The following is a 21546-nucleotide window of genomic DNA, read 5'->3' as shown; positions in this document are numbered from 1 at the left end:
GATATTTACAGTTCATTTTAGCAGTGGTACTGCAAAAAAGTCTATCTTAGATTTTGAAATCAGTTTTTTTTTTTTTTACTTTTTTACTTTAAGTAATTTTATCTAGCAAGTGTTTCATTTCACTGGCAGATAAATTAGCTTGTTTCAGAAAAAAATGCTTAAAAAAACGCCTTAAAACACATCTAGAAGTTATCTGTATAATCTAATCGGGGTCTCCAAATGAGAAATACAGATATTTAGATGAGATATCCAATGCTAATATATATATATATTTATATATATATATATTTTTTTAATTTTCTACTTGTAGTCTACTTGTAAGCTGCAGTTGTCTGTTTTATCTCGGCACAGCCTTCTTTGTGGAGAGATGTGAATAGTTTTTCACGGGAGGGGGTTCTCGCCCCTCCCCCTTCACCCTCATTGCTCACTAGCAGCTCAACATTTCACCCATAGAGAGACGACAGAGTCCTAATTCATCTGATAAAGTTACAGGGATCAAATATTTAATTATATTAAAATGTCTGAGTTTATTTCCATTCCACCAGCTACAAGGGGTCTACAGAAAGAGATTAACAGTAAACCTCACCAAGTCATTACACATAAATATAATTTAATATAGTTTAGGAAGCTGTTTAAAATGAATTTAGTCTCTAAGCTAGAAGTATATAAACCTGGTCAGAGTTCTCCTTTTTAATTTCTTATGTATCAATCTACTTTTTTATTATTTAAAAAAATGATCATTACTATTACTGTCATTCCTTTCTATAACTAAATTATCTCCTAAGTTCTGTTTTTAATCATCTTAATGTATTTTATGCTTATGTATATGTAAAGCACTCGTCTTGCTCTGCCTGGTCTTCTTTATTTCTCCATCTATCCAAATGTGGCAATTATCGCTATTAAAACACTGTCATCAAGCTACTTCTCAACAGTGGTGGGTCTAGAAAATTTTACCAGCGGTGGCAAAGGTGTGGCAGGGAGTTTGGGCAGGGTGCTGATGCGAATGTTTGGGTGGGGGTGCTCAACAGTTGTTCCGTAGATTGCCGATAGTGAAACAACCCTCCTCTTAATGCAGGGGTGTCAAACTCAACCACTAAAAGGGCCAAATTAAAAAATCTCAGCAAATCTGTGGGCCAGCTGTGTTTTAATTTCATTTTTACTTAATGTTTTGCCAACAACCCCAACAGGCCATTGTTTATTCAAAATATGCCAAAACTAAAACAGCAAAATGGGCACTGAATACTTATTAAAAACTATTCTAAATAAAAATAAATTGTTTTAGGTAGTTTTTTTTAAAAAAAACTTCCTGATTGCTTGAAGGAGACTCCAGTGTTTGACACATGGGTCTTAAAGGCAAGAACACCCAATCAATCATCGCCAATACCCAACTGCATCGCCCATTTGCACAGGCCTGTTAGCACCACAGTTCTACAGTCAGTAACCGTAATAACTGTGAATCCACTACAGGCTGCAGACAAGCTTGTTTCCCTGCCGAGAAAAGCACTCACCCTGAGTCCTGCAGCGCGAGTGGCTGAAACCCTCATCTAACCCACCTGTTGTTTTAACTAGAAGTGGAGCTCCCCACTGAGCTGATGACCCATGGCCTGGATCGATCAGGCTGGTGGGGGGCAAGACCCCATGTGAAGACCTCCTGAGTGCCCTGCACTATGCATCATGTGCAGAAATTCTCTGAAGCATCCTCTCAGTGCGGCAAGATGACAGAGCCATCGACTTCAGGGAAACAGCCTCAGTGGCCCCTTGTGAAGTGCACTGCTTTTGATGTCGCCGCATGATACGGGAGTAATAATGCAGGTTCTGGACCTTAAAGACATCCATGATCGCTGGGTTGGTGGCCAAAGATAAAACGTCCTACCATCTTCAGTCTGACTCAGAGTCACTTTTATTTACCACAACCCGGATGTAACATACGGCTGCAGGGATGTGAAAGCCCGCGATAGCACCAGTCAGGTCTGCAAAGGCAGAACTACAGCATGCTAATAAGTACTAGCCAATTAGCTAACTAAGCAAACTGTGCCGCTTTAGTATAAAGAACATTTTTTGAGTATAAAGTAATGTAAATGTTTGATTTCCGTGAGACCATGGAAACTAAACGAGTATCTGCAAAGGCAGCACAACTGCTTACTTAGAAGTATCAGCTCATTAGGTAGATAAGCCAGCTGTGCAACATCAGGTAAAACATTTTCCCCACGCCCTGTGTTCCCTCTTTGCAATTTTGGAAAGAACTCTATATTCCCAAGATCCTAAATTCCCCAGATCCTATACTTCTAGGGCCCTATGTTCCAGAGTCATATATTCCCAGGGCCCTGTTTTCCCAGAATCATATATTCACAGGACCCTACATTCCCAGAGTCATGCATTCCCAGGGCCTTATATTTGAGAATCATATATTCCCATGGCCCTATATTCCCAGAGACATATACTCCCAGGGCCCTATATTCCAGAGTCATATAATCCAAGGACCCTATATTCCCAGGGTTCTAAATTCCCCAGATCCTATATTTCCAGGGCCCTATGTTCCCAGAGTCATATATTCTCAGGGTCCTAAATTCCCTAGATCCTTCATTTCCAGGGACTGATGTTCCCAGAGTCATACATTCCCAGGGCCCTATTTGTCCAGAGTCATGTATTCCCAGGTCCCTATATTTCCAGGGCGATATACATCCAGGGCCCTGTATTCCCAGAGTCATATATTCCCAGGGTCCTAAATTCCTCAGATCCTTCATTTCCAGGGACTGATGTTCCCAAAGTCATATATTCCCAGCCCTATTTTCTCAGAGTCATGTATTCACAGGTCCCTATATTTCCAGGGCCCTATATTCCAGTGTCATATATTTCCAGGGCCCTGTATTTCCAGGGCAATATACTTCCAGGGCCCTGTATTCCCAGAGTCATATATTCCCAGGGTCCTAAATTCCCCAGATCCTTCATTTCCAGGGACTGATGTTCCCAAAGTCATATATTCCCAGCCCTATTTTCCCAGAGTCATGTATTCACAGGTCCCTATATTTCCAGGGCCCTACATTTCCAGAGTCATATGTTTCTAGGGCCTTATATTCCCAGGGCTCATTACAGGGCAGCACTCCCAAAGTTGGCACTTGCGCTAACAATGAAATCTAGCTCTGCTGTGCTGCTGCACCTAAAAGAACATTTGCCAAGAATCTGGATCGCAACTTTCCCAACTCGTAAATTTGACCAGCCATGTTCAGCTCTGATTAAAAGGTTTTACACAAGAATGCAAGGAATGTTCATTCATGCATCATAAAGCAAATTCTGACTACCTTGTTCATTATAACTGTTGCAGAAACGAAGCTGATATCAACCCCAAATCTGCCATTTCAGGGGAACGAAATAAAATATTAAACGGGTGAATCACGGCTTGTGGCGTTAGTCCCAGAGAAAGTTACCCAAGCCTAATTAAGTTCTTTTCACTGCCACAAGCAGCTTCGGTGGGGCTAATGGACTATGGGACAGCGGGTGAGAGTTTATGGCATGACCTCCCTCTACAGCAGGCCGGGCTGCAGGGGGACGCATGTGGGTGAGGGAAAGAAAAGACGGAAGAATGGCTCTGTATGTGTGCGGTGACAGACACACGCTATTTTCGTGCTTTGGCTCGAGAGGAGGGGCAGATTAAGGCTAACATGTGGAGAGAAAGAGTGGCAGAACTCAAAGAGTTGCCTTTCTTTGCTGCTCAGAGCGGATGAACAATTCAGAGGAAATGAGCAATGAGAGGGAAAAGAAAAGACGGACGGACGAGCGCGAGGCCCATTCCGATTACCTGGAGGGGCAAAGACGAGCTTTTGTTCCTCTCCAAAGGGGGCATGACCTGGTCTTTCGCCCACCTCTGGCAGAGGAAAAGGTCAGTGAACTGTTTGAAAGGTACTTACAACATGGGTAGTTTAGCAGCACTATGTCGTCCAGGCCGATGTAGCCCTTCTGCTCGGCTGAGACCGTGGCTTCGAAAACGACCTGCGCAGAAGAAAAACAAGCACAAAAACACCTGAGCAAACGTGTCGGAGGTATATGGGTACATATATATATGCTTGGAAGTTACTCGTGCCTCGAAAGTCTTTCTTCCTTTAGTTCCTTTCATTTGCACCACACTCGTAATTGGAAAACAGCTACAGAACACAACCTTATGTTCTCCCGGCAGGCCGAGAATCTCCTCCAGCTAACCACGACTGCGCCACTTGATTCATCGGCTTTCTTTTGTTCCCGTAACTAAACAATTCCAACTCTTGATTCTGCCCTACTGAGAAGCCAAACTTGCTCTCAACTGGCCAATTACAGTTCAAATGCTCCTCATCATTCACCTGCTGATGTGCCCTTTAGCCACGCCACTAACAAAGCAGCACAAAGCAGCACAAAGCTGCACAAAGCCGGCCGTGTGCCACGCCAAGAGAGCAGCCTCCCGTCACAGGAGGACGACTGATGTCTGGACGATCGTCCATCCTTGCTCGGGTCCAGGTTCGGACGGCAGAGCAACGAGAAACTGCTACCTGCGCTAAAACTAGCATGCTGCAGCGATGCTTATACATCAGAGGCTAAGTGCCTATTTGATCAATACAGCGCGGGAATGGACCGGGCCGGGCTGAGGCCCTGTTCTCGGCTAATTTATTTTTATTTTTCATTCTTATGTGAGGCTGTTAGAGACATCCAGACGATTAACTCCGCCATTCATCAGCCCGGCATCGATCGGACTGCTGTTCTTCGTGACCCCACCTTATTATGGTTGCCCACTGGATGATAAAGAGAGATACTGTGCATGTGTGAGGGAGAGAGAGAGAGAAGGTGATGAAAGAATTATCCTCCTTGCCATCTGGTGTATGAGAGATGGAGAGATGGAGAGAGAACCGAGAGTGGATGAAGAATTAGGGATCATCAATATCACATGGAATGAATGGTAGAAATCTAAAAATATCAAAAATCTGACAATCATAATCATTTACAGCAACAACGAGACTGCTCTTCATCCTAAATTTTAATTTATTTTATTCTATGTTTCCCCTGAGATCCACTTATAACGTTTGAGTGTATATATATGCTAAAAATAATCATAATTCACTTTTACATGACCAACCATTCAACCTCTATTTATCCCTTAAAATTAAACAGGCCTTTAAGACTGAGAGTTCAAACACGTTCAGGACTTTTAACCGATCTCGGACTTTAGACTAAAATCATTTTGCTCTGAGTGACTCTATACCTTAATTATGTTTATGTTATTAATGATTGAACATTTTGTCACTATCAAAACAATCATAACTCTACCCAATCTTTACCAGATGTGTCAGTAGTGACTGTCTCAGTGACAATTTTAGCTCATTTTGAGCTCAGAAACTCAGCAGTTCATGACCAGCAAACACAGCTTTGAACAGCTGTTCACACAGAAAATCATCATATTTTACATTAAAACACTAAAAAGTGCTGAACTGCAGAAAATATGATGATTCTTAATGTTCCACACTGATTTTCAGACTTTGGGACACATTTACTTCAAAACAATGGGATTTAACTGCTCACCATGTGGCCATGGGGATATGTGTGAGTATATATATGTACTCACATATCAACAGAAATAGTAACAAGCTATATATATATATATATATATAGCTTGTTACTATTTCTATTAACGTGTGGGTTTAATCATTGTAAATATCTAAGATCTGAATACTTGGCTCTGATTCAGTGTGAGTGGGCGGGGCTGAACTGCTGTAGGTTGAATAGGCGGATATAATTAAATGTGTTGTTTTTTGTGAGATCACAAAAACAGCAGATGCAAAACGGCTGTTAAGCTCAGTCTCCCCACAAAAACGTACACAAATTTGATCATATGAATAGTACACGTGTAATATATCGCTGCTGTCCGAAGAAAACCTTTTTCAGTTTTTGACATAATTTGAAAATGCCTGTTGCTCTTTACATTGTGTGTAAAGTTCATGATGAATGGACCAAAAGAAACGGCCCAAAATGACTTGGAAAAAAGTCTGGTTCCATTGACTTCCATTAAAAGTAAAGTATGTTTTTTCCTTCTCCTGTAAAGTTACCATTTTGGAGATTCTTCCGACAACAGCAATATACACAATATACGTGCTTTTAAAATATATGTGCTAAATATAGTGACAGTCAATTTTTCGCACATATATGACAATATGTTGACATATCTGCACATATGTAGATAAAATACATGCAATAGTGTTTTTACCACTGCTGGTGACCCGTATGACCGTACGCTTCGATACACCTGTAAATTCAGCTACTTCCTCTACACTGTGGTCTTTGGCGCCCAAATGCAGTCCCTCCTTTTTGCCAATCATTAACATCTGCTTTGCAACCCATTTCCCACACATTGAGAGATTCGCTGCACTGTACCACCTCTTCTCAATCGATGAATCCGGTCTCACACCCCGCAGGTATTTATAGCCCGATCAACCTCATGCATCGCCACCTGCAGGAGCCGGAAGTTACTACCACCTTAAACATGGTGACTAATTTTTTGTATGGGGAGCTTATGTCAAATTTATATAAATATATATATTACAAACTTGACACATATTTTAAAATATATTGTTTTAAACTTTAACAAAGTTTATATGTATCGTTAAACGCCTTTGTTAAAAAAAAGGATTTTGTTTTTCCACGACATTAGCCCTTTAAGGAGAAAGAAAAGGTAGGAAAAGAACAAGACAGGGTGAGAGAGAGAGAGAGAGAGAGAGAGAGAGAGAGAGCAGAGCGAAGAGAGAGAGACAGAGAGAGAGAGAGAGAGCACAACAGACAGAAAAGCTCTTCACAGCGCAGTGCGAGATGGAGAGAAACTTAGTGTTGTTACATTGATAGCAGCAGCCACTGTAAGCCTGATAGCATCTTTAATATTTGATAAGAAGCCACTCGGCTCATCGTCAACACCTACAGTAACGATACCAGCCTACAGAGTAAACACAGCACACAGCAATCTCTCAAACAGGACGTCTGATGTTCCAGATGGTTCCAGGCTTCCGTTTAATGTCACGGGACTCTTTCTGCATCTGCCTTCTTTCTCATCCAGAAAAGATCCACTAAGAGTTTTATCAGCGCGTAAACATTCGCCAAATTATGACTTTTCACTGCAAAAATCTGATCTAAACGTCTGAGATCACCACTGAAAATGCTCCTGTTTTGCATTCCTTTCTTATTTAATACAAAACTTTTTCACTGCAAGTTCTATTATCAGCAAAGCAATTTGACTGAACAGTAGTCTCTGACATTTTAACATGAATTTCAGAATTTCTTTTTGTCCTTAATATGGAACTATTCACTACATCTGCACACAAACTGTGAACTGATTAGAGAACATCAGGCATATTTGAACCGTCCAGTGGAGCTCTGTTAGAGGTCATTTAGATTACCATTTGGCTAAAAGAATTGTTCAGAAATGAAGCAAAACCCACTTTGTGCCAGACCAGTTTTAGTGGGGCTTCGGCCACATCTGGCACCAGGGAGTCATTTAGCCCCACCAACCAATCATCACATCAAAGATCAATTTCAGAATTTTGTCCACTCCAGCTGGTACGGACTCCACAAGTCGCCTGAACACGAGCTGCACAGGAAGAGACAACACTTAAAGAACATCTGACCTTTTTATACATAGGCTTTAACATGGCCAAAGTCCTATATTTGCCTGAAGCCTCTGCCAAAACTGTGGATAAACACTATGAGCCTTGATGTTGGGGGGGGGTAGCTAACACTAAGCTAAAGTATCAATTTATTCCTACAGTTAAGGCAGACCACTAGCTATCGCACTCTTGTAAATGAAGCCAGTCTCTTATAGTAGGATCCTACAGCAGGTGGCTGACTACAAACAAGGATGTAACAAACCTTCGTAACACGCACCACTACCAGATTTAGGAAAGCTTAAACTATCTGCTTGCTGGGAGCAGCATGAGATCAGTAACTTTACGTGAGGGAGAAGAGCGCGAGTGATTTTAAAAGTGTTTCAGCTCGGCCCACCTGTTCAGCCAACAGCGGTTTAGCTCCGCCCATTTACGCTGATGTTATAAGGAGTGTTTCAGCTCGGCCCACCTGTTCAGCCAACAGCGGTTTAGCTCCGCCCATTTAGCCCATTTAGGCTAATGTTGCAGGGAGTGTTTCAGCTCGGCCCACCTGTTCAGCCAACAGCAAAGCTAAACAGCTGTTGGCTGAACAGGTGGGCCGAGCTGAAACACTCCTTACGACTTCAGCCTGAATAGGCGGAGCTAAACAGCTGTTGGCTGAACAGGTGGGCCGAGCTGAAACACTCCTTATAACATCAGCGTAAATGGGCAGAGCTAAACTCCTGTTGGCTGAACAGGTGGGCCGAGCTGAAACACTCCTTATGACTTCAACCTAACTGGGTGGAGCCAGAACTCCTGTTGGCTGAATAGGCCAAATATTTGTTAATTTGTTATATCTAATATTTCTCATGTTGAGATAGTTGTTAGCTTATTATAAGATTATTTAATTTGTTTCTAAACATTTAGATACTCGTTCTGAGGATTATCTCACAATACTGGCTAGAAAACTTTGCTTATTATATGAAATATATTTGAAAAAAGCAACATTTTTTCCTATATAGAGAAACAATTTCACTCAATAAAATTATTTTTTAACAAGTAAAAAAAATGAAGAAATAAGTGAAATGATCTTGTAGTATTTGTACAACCATCTCATAATGAGGCATATTAGACGTGGACTAGATTTGAGATGATTTCTCTTGTGAAGACGTCATTGTTTGCCGTGTGGTGTGGTGCCACTAAAACTTTCCTCTCTTATAGAGTAAAACTGGTGCAGCGTTTCGTGACGCGCTGGTATCACCTGAATATCAAGGTCAGTCTGGCAGCAGCAAAGCTGTTACATTCAGCCTTCGCTTCACATGTGATGATCATCATGCTGGCACAGCCGCAGCGTGAAGGTGGCAAGTGTAGCATCGATTTGGAAATGCATTTGATTTCATAAAAATGATCAGTATCAAACTGGGGTAACAGCGGTGACAGGTTAAGCCGCCTGACAAAGAACACGTAACTGTGAAAAAAGGACAAAACCCCTTTTTGCCTGTAGATGGTTGTTTTTCCTCCACTGAAATGGAGCTTAATTTGACCTACAGAATACTCTGAGAGCCGTTATTCACTCTGTGTCAGAGAAAAAATGCAGAAAACAAACAGGAGCCTCTACAACTGAATCTACTCTCAGCTGAGTGAGTCAGTGAGTCACTCTTTCCCTTTATTCCAGCTTCCATTCTTTTCAGGAGACTCACTTTCAGCTCCTCAAAGAATCTGCAGACACACCTCCAAAGTTCAGTCTTAGAAGCTGGTTGATCATTTTCTGAAGTACTCAAACACATTCAGTGATGTTGGGTTCTGGACTCTGGGGTGGTCAGTTCACTGATCTGAGAACATGATTATTACATCTGGTTTTCAACAGAGTGTTTAGGGTCATTATCTTTCTGCAGAATGAATTTCTTCCCAATCAAATGTTTTCCAGATGTTCCTGCATTATGTATTCAAATTTGTTTGTACTTATCAACCTTCATGATACCTTCAATCCAAAACAATCCACCACCTCCACATCCCCAAACATGCACTGATCCTCTGCCCGTGCCTGACCGATGATTGTAGACACGGTTCATTCATTGCTTCGGCAGTGTATATACCGCCTTCTGTTACTTCCAAAGATCTTAAATTTAGTTTGAAAAACCTTACTTTACATCTCAGATGTCTAGATTTGGTGTTCTAATGCAAATGTTCTTCCTTTTTCGTCTATTTTCTGTTCTCAGTAAGAGGCTTCCCAAAGCACTGAGTGTCACACCTTGCTTGCAGGTGAGGGCAGATCTGCTTCATTAAGGTTGTGGGTTAAAATAAAGAGTGATGGCAAACCACAATAGCACATTAAAAGGTGTTTATTTTGGGTGTGAAAAAAATGTTGAAAAGGGTGAAAAAAGAAGTATAACAAACAGAAGAACTATTTCCAGAATATATTTATGAAATGTGAGGAAGCAACATTTTCCCTCAAAATACCAACCAACCAACCAACAAACCAACCAATCAACCAGCCAAACATCTCCACTCCCCCACAGAAATGGGCTGAGCTCTTAAATAGACTTCCACTGGTCTACCCAACCCAGCATACACCAGCCTTCTCCTCTGCAGGGGGAGACACTAATGACCTAGACAATAACTGATAAAGTAAATAAAGAATCCAAGAATTAAATGAAAAACTCAAATTAAATGAAAACAATATTTCAAACTATATGAACCCCACAAACCCCCCTCCAAAAAAAGTTGGTGCCTTTTCCCAAACCAGGAAGGGTAAAATGCAGCCCAGGTAAGCATTCTAAGTTATAAATCTACTGCTAGTATGATGATATAAAGTCCAGTAGTGTACTTTAACTGTAAAGAGTGACGTTATGTACCAGGCTAGCAAAATTTGATATTGCAATAAGAAGTAAACAGCAGCATTAGATGAAAAAATGGTGAGGTAAAGTGCATGAACTACTGAAAAACCAAAGCAGGGACAGAACTAGGCCAGGGGTCGGCAACATGAGCCTTCGGAGCTGCATGTGGCTCTTTTACTGTGCTGTTGCAGCTCCACAGTAGGGAAAAATACAACCCCATTTCCAAAAAATTTTGAGATGCTGCGCAGAATGTAAATAAAAACAGAATGCAACGATATGTAAATCATGTGAACCATATTTTTAGAGAACAAATCAAATGTTGAAACTGAGAAATTTTATTATTCTTTGAAAAATATATGCCCATTTTGAATTTGATGCCAAAAACATGGTCCAAAAGAGTTGGGACGGGGGCCTGTTTACCACTGTGTGGGAACTGAGGAGACACTGCTGTAGTTTTGAAAGTGAAATGTTTTCCTGTTCTTGTTTGATTTAGGATTTCAGCTGCTCAACATTTCAGGGTTTCCTTTGTCGTATTTTTCATTTCACAATGCGGCAAATGTTTCAGTGGTGACAGGTCTGGACTGCAGGCAGGCCAGTTTAGCACCCAGACTCTTTTAATACGGAGCCATGCTGTTGTAATACATGCAGAATGTGGTTTGACATCGTCTTGCTGAAATAATCAAGGCCTTCTCTGAAAAAGACGTTGTCTAGATGGCAGCATATGTTGCCAAAACATGTATATATCATTCAGCATTAATGGCGCCTTCACAGATGTGTGCGTCACTCATGCCATGTGCACTAAATGATCTTTAGCCAGGAGGACACGGTGTCCATGATTTCCAAAAATAAAAAATTCTCAGTTTCAACATTTGATATGTTGTTTTTTGAACTATTTTCATTGAATTATGGGGGTTCAATGCATTTTATTTTCATATACATTTTGCACAGTGTCCCAACTGTTTTGGAAATGGGGTTGTAAAATAATCCTCCTTTGCAGTAAAATAAAGCTCTGCTGATCGTTCTAACAAAGTTTCTACAATAAATGGTCTTAAACTCTGGAGTTAATGTAGAACTGCTTATTCACCCTTTAACCCTGAAGATCAGCACAGACTGCTGGTCACCATAGCAACACAGACAACAGTCTCACCTAGCTAGTTACTAACGAAACGGCAAGGAGAGAGATTTAAGATGAACATTGATAATTTGGAGACGAATGGACTTATTTGCATTCATAATCACTCCAGCTGGTTTCCTGATACGTTTAACCTGCAATGAGAAAATGAAACACTAAAAAAAGTGAAGTCAGCTTCTTGTTTGAATTTTCCCGTTCCACCTTAAATGTTGCAGCAGTTACATTCTGGCACCTCTGGCACCATTTAAGGCGGAACGGGAACATTTGAAGAAGAAGCTGGTGGATGAGGAGCGACTTCAGCCTCGTAAAAAATGTAATGTTGAGAGACATTTTACAAAAAACTGTTCTACTTTTGGGAAAAGTTTCCTGCCGGAGATGTGAGAAAAGCAGCTATAGCTGAGCTAAAGCTTAAAGCAGAGCAAATTAAGTCTGTGTTTTCATTTATAATATATTTTTAGCCTATACTGCTACATCAGCACATACTGGGAAATATTTACAGCCAAGATGGTAAAACGTTACTTCAATAAAATGGACATTACAGTCTGTGGCTCCCAAGTTGGTTATATTTTTTTGTTGAAAGGACAACAGGCTATACAAGAAATATCTGCGATCTGTAGTTTTGGAAAAACTCCCCTTTTGTCCACTTATCTATATAAATAGGATTGGAGTACATTAAACTTTTACATTACCAGCCCACAGGTGAAGGGCTGAAGGACAACAACATCTGACCTATTGATTTAGCCTATTGATTCTTGCTCTACATGGGAGACCGTCCACTAGGACGCAATGACCACAATATCAGAGCAGAGAGACGTATATTTGTGGTTTTAAGCACTTGTTGTGATACTCAGGATAAGCCCAGAACAGAAAGAAGAAAATGCTTCCAGCAAGGCACTGACCCAAAACACAGTGCCAAGACAATCGAGGAGTTTGGCTTTGGAGGAGTTTGGCTCGGCCAAGTCAATCTCCATGAACATATCTTGCTGAAATGATTGCAAATGGATTGCAGGTTCCTGAGCAGGTAGCATCAATGCACTGAGATCAGCCCTCAAATCTGAAGGAGCTCAGATCATTTCATATGTCAGTCAGCCGTTCTTTGCTGGCAGATCAAATATCCTCAGAGACGGGCTGAGGCAGGATTTAGCGCTTAGATGAGCTTTCTTCTGTTTTAATTTAGCTACTTTATTGCAAAACTTTATCTGAGGAAGCCAGAAAGAACCACACTGGAGGAATTACTCAGCCTCAAGAAAAGACTGAAAACTTCACCTTTTGGAAAACAAGGGAACTTGCTGGTTTGGTGCACGGTTCACGCTCCAAAAAGCCAAGATGTTCTTTCTGGAGAGGTGGTCAGCCAGAATAAATCAGAAGCACGGACTTGGTAAGCAGCCGAAACGCTCTCAAGCATTTGAAAAGGAGCATGGGGCTTCACCCTCTGCAAACCAATGGCGGCGAATCAATATCGGAGAACTCTGAATTCGGCTAGCCCTCCCTCACCGCAGTTCCGAGAGGAAGCGGTCGCAATAAAGGCCCAATTTGCTCTGTGGTTAATAATGGTGGCTACTTTGTTTTCATTGTGCGCCGGGGAGATTATTTATCTATTATTATGTTCAAGCGCTAAAGCTTTCACTTAGCATGCCAAAGCCAATCTGCAGCCGGGCTTTGATTTATCTTAATTGGCAGCGGCCGTCTGTAAGGCGCATTAAAAACATGTTGCTCGCCTCGGTTCATCGCCTCGCACTCGCGGACGGGGTCAGAATGAAAAGGCCCGTTAGCGCCGTTAGTCACTGACCTTGGATGGCTGCGGCAGATTTGTGTATAAATAAGCAGAGATCACCCTTTACGTTCCGCACTGTAAAGAAATATATTAACCCATAGGTTATACTGCGTATAATCAAGGCCTTAAACCAGGGATGAGTGTCCAGCTAATTAGTTGCCGTATACAGTGCTGTGCAAAAGTCAGAGACCGCCCTCCATTTATTTTATTTCCAGTCAAAATGGCCAATTAGTACAAGCTATTCATTTTTCAGCATCCCAAACACATTCAGTGGTGTTGAGGTCTGGACTCTGGGGTGGTCAGTCCATCGGTCAGCTTCTTTGTTTGATGTGTCCGTCTCCTTTTCTCAGTGAGGTTCTTCTTGATCAGCTACACATCCTTTCAGACCCACAGCGCTGAGTCGTCTTCTCACAGTGGAAGGATGGACAGAAACACCTGTGGATGTTTTCAGATCTGAAGCAGCTTGATTTTCTCCTCTCTCTCAGAGATGAAAGCTTTAAGTGCTGTTTATCTGATGGGGGCAGTTTTGGGGTCGACCAGCTCTTCCAGGTGGTTGTTAGGAGGAACATTTTCTCTGTATATTTTAATCATTTTTTGGACTCCAGTTTTGGAAACTCCTTCTTGACTTTCTCCTTCCTTATGCAAGTGGATTATCTTTTATTTAATCTCCTCTACAATATCTCATGGAAAATGGAATAACTTCATGGCTGTTTTGACTGAAAATGAAATAAACTGTATTTTATAGGTTTACAAACCACGGCCAATCTTATGAGTCCCCCTCTATGCATTCCATCAATGGAAAAGGACCATCATAGGTCCACTGCTGACGAGATATTATTTGAATGGTAGACCAAGTATAGGTGTTTCAGGCATAGAAGAGACGATAGCTCATCTAATAATGTACAGTTTATGGATGTTCAGTCATCTTCTAGCCCTTCATCAGTGGTCAGCTTCCCAGCAGTGACACTGAGATGCTGGATGCTGACAAAAAAGGGCACAAGCAAACATGAAGCAAATTAAAGTGTGTTTTATTGTGTTTAAACACTGTTTAAAAGCTGCACTTGTCTGCTTTATCTCAGCATGGCTGTCTTTGTGGAGGGGTGTGAGTTGTTTTTCACAGCAGGCGGTTCTTACTTCATCCTCATTACTTTCTAGCAGCTCAACACAGAGAGACAACAGAGCTCTAGTTCATCTGATAACAGAACTATGGCAGAAATATTGTATTTGATGGTATTCATTTAAAATTAGTTGATTTGCATTCAGCCAGAGGAATGGCCACAAGGGGGCACTGCTGAAAGAGGTTAAAAACTCTAGTGTCTGATCCACTCATGCCAGCATAACACTCACTACCATGTCAGCGCTGAGAATGATCCACCACCCAAATAATACCTGGTCAGTGGTGGTCCTGACCATTAAATGGGGTTGAGTAATGGATTATACAGAGAAACAGACGGACTACAATCAGTAAAAGTGCACCTACATGGAAGTGGAGCTGATAAAATGGACAACGAGGGTCAGTACAAAATAGGTGGTCCTAATAAAGTGGTCAGTGCATGTATATGGTAGGTTTTCCTGATGAAATGGACAGCAAGAGAGTGTAGATGTACCTAATAAAGTGTCTAGGGGAAGGAAGTACACTCTCAGAAATAAAGGTACTAAACTGTCACTCAAGGCTCCATCTCAGTACCTTTAGTCAGGGAACATAACTGAACCATAATCCACTGCAATGATATGTTCTAAGCTGTACTGACTCCACACACCCCGTCTCGTCTCCAGGCTTTTATTTTACTGTTCTGTTTAAAACATTCGGTTATGAAAAGGTACAAATACGAACTTTTCACCTGGAGAAACTGATTTAAGGTTCACAATCAGACCTTAGAACCACTGTTGGAGCTTTGAGGGAACATTTACACTGTTTGTACCTTGATGAACCAAAAATGTACCCGAACAGAACCTTTATTTCTAACGGTGTAGGCAGGATACTAAAGGGCAAGTGAAGTGAGACTGAAATAAGTGAGATGGAAAAAATTTCCAGGAATATGAAACATGTGGTGAGAGCTGCAGATGGTGCGTCTTTCTATGAATCAGGCCCACTTTTGGCTTTTGAAAGCCGGGATGCAGGGAGGGTAGAGGCGAAAAAACGACCAAAAAAGGAGAGAAATTGAGATCGGCTGGCAAGAAAGCACAACTAGTCTAATGGAGGCTTGTTGCAACTCCACAAACACCAAACCTCATGCCGTTTTCCTGGCTGAACACACCAAAAGCTCTGCGGCTGAGAAAACGGAAGTATGAAGGGCAGATCTGCACTCGGAGAAAAGAAGTCAATCAGCCTTCACTTGGAAGCAGCTTTTCTCAGGGATGTTACTATACATTGTTTGGAAATGCACAGAAAAAAACTGAGGCGAGTGTGGAAATACGAATTGTTCTCCTTTGTTTATGATACACTTATAAAAGAACTGCAGGGAACTGATTTAATTTGAACATATACACCATTTCCATAATAACAGAACATATATAGTTTTGTATTTCGGTATATTTACATTTGGTAATAATTCTATCGTTGCAGTGTATTGTGTTCATGTGGAAATGATCTACGCATCTCTCCTCTTTTTATTTTCTTTATCATCTTCCCTCGTCCCCTTAGCTCTCGTCTGCATCTCAAGAAAGACAGTGCTGTCTATCTTTATCCCCGTCCCTCTGTTTTCTGCCATCTTTCTGCTTTCTTTGTTCAGCTCTGGCTCTGGCGGTGGGTAAATAAGTCTCAGGAAAGAATTCATGCTGTTTTTGCATCTTTGCTCAATTTTTTTTGCTCTATGATTCATCATTATGTCCTCCAGCCTTGAATGGGAATTGGTAGATGTGTAAACAATGATTCTATTCAATTATGATTCTTATTAAATGATTCAGTGAATCATGAAGGCTATGAATGAAATGTATGTCTACTCCCTCATTAGTACTGTGAAATATAGACGGGAACTATTTAGTTTATCCTGAGGAACGAGTCTAAGTTGCTGAGTTGTAAGTCTGAGTCGAGTCTCTGAGGTGTGAGTCTGAGTCGAGTCTTTGAGGTGTGAGAGTGAGTCTGAGTCGAGTCTCTGAATTGTGAGTCTAAATTGAGTCTCTGAGGTGTAAGAGTGAGTCTGAGTCGAGTCTCTGAATTGTGAGTCCGAGTCAAGTCTCTCAGGTGTGAGAGTGAGTCTGAGTCGAGTCTCTGAATTGTGAGTCTAAATTGAGTCTCTGAGGTGTGAGAGTGAGTCTGAGTCGAGTCTCTGAATTGTGAGGCTGAGTCAAGTCTCTCAGGTGTGAGAGTGAGTCTGAGTCAAGTCTCTGAGGTGTGAGTCTGAGTCAAGTCTCTGAGCTGCGAGAGTGAGTCTGAGTCGAGTCTCTGAGTTGTGAGTCTGAGTCGAGTTTCTAAATTGTTAGTCTGAGTCGAGTCTTTGAGTTGGCAGTCTGAGTCAAGTCTTTGAGTTGGCAGTCTGAGTCAAGTCTCTGAGGTGCGAGAGTAAGTCTGAGTCAAGTCTCTGAGTTGTTAGTCTAAATTGAGTCTCTGAGGTGTGAGAGTGAGTCTGAGTCGAGTCTCTGAATTATGAGTCTGAGTCAAGTCTCTGAGGTGCGAGAGTAAGTCTGAGTCAAGTCTCTGAGTTGTGAGTCTGAGTCAAGTCTCTGGGGTGTGAGAGTGAGTCTGAGTCAAGTCTCTGAGTTGTGAGTCTGAGTCGAGTCTCTGAGGTGTGAGAGTGAGTCTGAGTCGAGTCTCTGGGGTGTGAGAGTGAGTCTGAGTCGAGTCTCTGAGTTGTGAGTCTGAGTCGAGTCTCTGAGTTGTGAGTCCGAGTCAAGTCTCTGAGTTGCGAGTCAGAGTTGAGTCTCAAATCTAACCCAAATCTTTAGTGTATTTTAAAAATATTTTGAAACAAGCTAAATTAACTGCCGAGATCATTTTATTCAATAAAGTTACTGTAAACAAGAAAAACGATATTATAATATTCATACAACCATCTGAAGACACCATTTTTTGCAGTGCAGGTTCTTCCGGCACTAATTAAGCACAAATAGGCTGTAATGAGGAAAAGAAACAGCTTTTTTCAGCCGTGCTGACCGGCTGTTGATATTAGCCGCGATCAGAGCCAGACAGCAAACAGAAAAGGTTCTGACCGGCATCTGGAAGTGAATCCGGCAGGTAGGAGCTTCCCGAGCGGCCGCAGTACAGCAGGTAGGATTAGGAGCGGAACGAGTGCAGTATCTCCAACACAAGCTGTCACACCCTGTGGGCTTAGACACTGATCTCCCCCTGCTGCCTACTCTACCACTAAACTCTCTCTCTCTCTCTCTCTCTCTCTCTCTCCCTCTCGCTGCAGTGTCCAGTGTGTCTCGGGGGGGACGAGCTGGCAGGGTTGGGGGAGCTGATGTTTATCTGAGGGACCAGAGGAGAGCAGAGCCTAAACCTCTTATTGAGAGATAGAAGCCAGGAAAATGACAGAGAGAGAGAGAGAGAGAGAGAGAGAGAGAGAGAGAGAGAGAGAGAGAGAGAAGAACAAGAAGAAGAAGAAGAAGAAGAAAGAGAGAGAGTGTGGAAAAAACAGAGAGAAAGAAAGTATGTAAGAGGAATTAAAAAAGAGGGAGCTAGAAAGAGAGGGTATGACGAGACAGAAAAAAGAAAGAAAAAGAATGAGAAAGAAAAAGAAATACAGAGGGAAAGCAACAGAGAGAGAGAGAGAGAGAGAGAGAGAGAGAGAGAAAAGATAGAGAGTAGAGAGACAGAAAGAGGAGAGAGAAAAAAGATGGAGAGATGGGGAGAGAGAGAAAGAGGGGGAGAAAGAGATGAAGGAAAAGAAACAGAAAAGAAAGACAGAGGGATAAAGAGAGACAGAGAAATAGAAAGAGACAGAACAGAAAGAGAGAGAGAGAGAGAGAAGAAAGAAAGAAGAGAAAGAAGACAAAAAAGATCGAAAGAGAGAAAAAAGAGAGAGAGATAGGGAGAGAAAAAGAGGGGGAGAAACAAAGATAAGAGAGAAGAAAGAGATAAAAGAAAGAGTGAGAGAAAGAGAGATAGAGAAAAAAAAGACAGAGAAAGAGAAAAGAAAGACGGAGAGAGAGAGAGAGACACAGAGAAAGAGCGAGAGGGAGGGAGAGAGAGAGAGAAAAGAAAGAGAGAGAGAAAGAGAGAGAGAGACAGACAGGGAGAGAGAAAAGAAAGACAGAGAGAGAGAGAGGGATAGAGAAAGAAAAGAAAGAAAAAAAAGAGAGAGAGAGAGAGAGAGAGAGAGAGAGAGATACAGAGGCTCCATGGTGGCTGTGCTGTATGTGGTGTAGTGGAGCTGTTGGCTGGTGTTCACGTGGATGTGAATCTCTATTATTTCAAAGAAGAGAAAGAGACAAAACGAGCTCTGATAAGGAGAGCAGGGCCGAGAGAGATAAGCAGATCCATGGCCTTGAGCTGCCCCCCCACCCAACTACCACCACTCTAACAGACCCCCACTGCCGTACAGACTGCCGTGCGCTCGTCTGCTCGTACCTGCAGCGCTGGCTGCACTTCACAGTGCAAACAAAGCAATCTGTGCACGCTTGTGTGAGTGTTTTCCCACGAGGAGCTTCGAGTAAAGAGCACACAAATCACTCAGCATACGCTTACATAACCGACAGCCCCAGAGAGAGTCACGCCGTCATAAATTACTCCAGTCGGCCCACCTCCATCCTTCTACAGAGCTAACTACAGCACCCAACACACACACACACACACACACACACACACACACACACACAGTTAAAAGTTATTTACTTATTATATTTTACCATTATTTACCATAAATTAGATGCCAGCAAATCACTGCAGTTTGTGTCTGATGTGTTACCTGTAAACCACTGCACCATCTGACTGACCTATATTTTACAGTACGATCCTGTAAAATAACAAACGAGCATTTAACTGTAAAATAAACAGTCGGCCCACCGCCACCTACCTACAAGAGCTCATTCCAGCTAAGAAACCCCAGCACACAGTTAACCGCACCGGCGTTTCATTACACACTTCCACAACCTAAGAATAGCTCAACCAGTTTGCACTGAAGCCAATGTAGTTACTGAATAATAAGCCTTAGTATGTAATAAGCCTGGGATTATAATAGGTTAATAACAACCACAATCATTTCTTATTAACATACAGTGCTGTGCAAAAGTCAAACAGCACCTTCGTTCATTTAACCTCATTAAGTTCACTCTTAAAAAAGATGGTTCTTCAAGTGTTCCTTAGTTAAGGGAATGGATCTATGTCAAGCTTGTAACGATAACACCTGTTTGTTGCTACATAGAACCATTTTCAACAAGATTCTACAGAACCATATACAACACATCATGACCACCTCCTCATCGTCCATTTTATCAGCTCCACTTACTATATAGGAGCACTTTGTAGTTCTACAGTTACAGACTGTAGTCCATCTGTTTCTCTGATACTTTGTTAGCCCCCTTTTACCCTGTTCTTCAGTGGTCAGGACCCCCATGGACCCTCACAGAGCAGGTACTATTTGGGTGGTGGGTCATTCTCAGCACTGCAGTAACACTGACGTGGTGGTGGTGTGTTAGTGTGTGTTGCGCTGGTACGAGTGGATCAGACACAGCAGAGCTGCTGGAATTTTTAAACACTGTGTCCACTCACTGTCCACTCTATTAGACACTCCTACCTTGTCGTTCCACCTTGTAGATGTAAAGTCAGAGACGATAGCTCATCTGCTGCTGCACAGTTTGTGTTGGTCATCCTCTAGTCCTTCATCAGTGGTCACAGGACGCTGTTGGCTGGATATTTCTGGTTGGTGGACTATTCTCAGTCCAGCAGTGACACTGAGGTGTTTAAAACTCCAGCAGCACTGCTGTGTCTGATCCACTCAGACCAGCGCAACACACACTAACACACCACCACCACGTCAGTGTTACTGCAGTGCTGACAATGACCCACCACCCAAATAGTACCTGCTCTGTGAGGGTCCATGGGGGTCCTGACCACTGAAGCACAGGGTAAAAGGGTAAAATTATAGGGATAGAAGATGCACAAGATGTTAATCTAAATGGCAGGTATAGATTTACTAGAGTGAGTTACAGTAAGATCAGAGTGAGGTGCGGATTGTCTCATATCTGCTGAAATATGAATAACTTGTGAGTAATGGACATTCTGAGTGGACGTTAATAAATGAAGGGTGGTCTCAGTGCTGAACATTGACAGGTTGGTCCGTCTCATTCTGTGCGAGACAGACACAGTACTGCTCAGTGTGTGATGAAGGAGAGAGTATAAATGAAGTAAAAGCTCTGAGGTCACATAAAAGCGAGGTCAGTTGTCTGTGGAGCGACTGGCTGCTCACACAGCTTAATTGTCATTAGTGCTTTTTTTGGGTGCAGCTGAGCGACGGTGGGATATTAATCACAGGCCTTAATGAGGTGACACAGCCTGCACCCAGCTTTCTCCCACAGCAGCGTCAGTGAGAGACGCCAACTTAAGGACCGCAGAGAGCGGCGAGTGTGGAAAGTGTGCCTCGCAGAGAGCACTCACAGCTACACGGACGATAAATTATGTACTAATTAGCAACGGTAGGGCCACCAGGGAAGACCACGACACAGAGCTGGACAATACGGCCGAAAATCTTACAGCGTTAAAAAGCGATCGGACACGTTAAACACTTAGCCAGAAGTTCTACAGTTTCACAGAATGTTTAACTAAACGATTTTGAGAGAAAAACACTTTTAGCGCAACATCAAACTGGGCTTGTGTGGAGAAACCCTGGAGAAGGACTCCAACCAGCCAAGGGGCCAAAGTGACCAGATTTCCGAAATTAAAAATAAGGGATGTTTATAGTTCGGTGGTCAGTATGTCATTAAAATATCCAATGTTTTTATCTATGAAATAAAAAAGAGGGAAAGTACTTTGACCATAGTCGCTGCTGTACTGTAATAAAGTATGCACAATTAAAAAAGACGGTTCTTCAAGGGTTCTTTAGTAAAGAAAATGGTTCTATATGGAACCATTAACACTCAAACAAGCCTCTGCATGACTGAAGGGTTCTTTGCATCATGAAAGGGTTCTTCAGACTGATGGAGAATGCGCTGTAGGCAGCGATATATAGAACCTTAGTGAAAAGGGTTCTGTAAAGCAGCTAAAAGGGTTTATACTGTTACGATGTCAAGCATAGCAGAACCTTTTTTGCTGCTATATAGAACCACATACAACACATTCTC

General features: G+C 42.1%; 1 protein-coding gene across 1 annotated transcript in view; it reads right to left on the bottom strand.

Annotated features, from left to right (window-relative positions):
* Positions 1 to 21546, bottom strand: part of ptprua (protein tyrosine phosphatase receptor type Ua) — a 425958-nt gene that overhangs the window by 208813 nt on the left and 195599 nt on the right. The window contains exon 4 of the mRNA XM_036562583.1: positions 3906 to 3987. Coding sequence (XP_036418476.1) covers positions 3906 to 3987 — 82 coding nt within the window. The remainder of the gene's footprint in view (positions 1 to 3905; positions 3988 to 21546) is intronic.

Source organism: Colossoma macropomum, unplaced genomic scaffold (genome assembly GCF_904425465.1).
Source record: "Colossoma macropomum unplaced genomic scaffold, Colossoma_macropomum, whole genome shotgun sequence".
NCBI lineage: Eukaryota > Metazoa > Chordata > Actinopteri > Characiformes > Serrasalmidae > Colossoma > Colossoma macropomum.
Note: the sequence above shows the minus strand (reverse complement) of the source record. Positions and strands in the feature narration are given on the sequence as shown.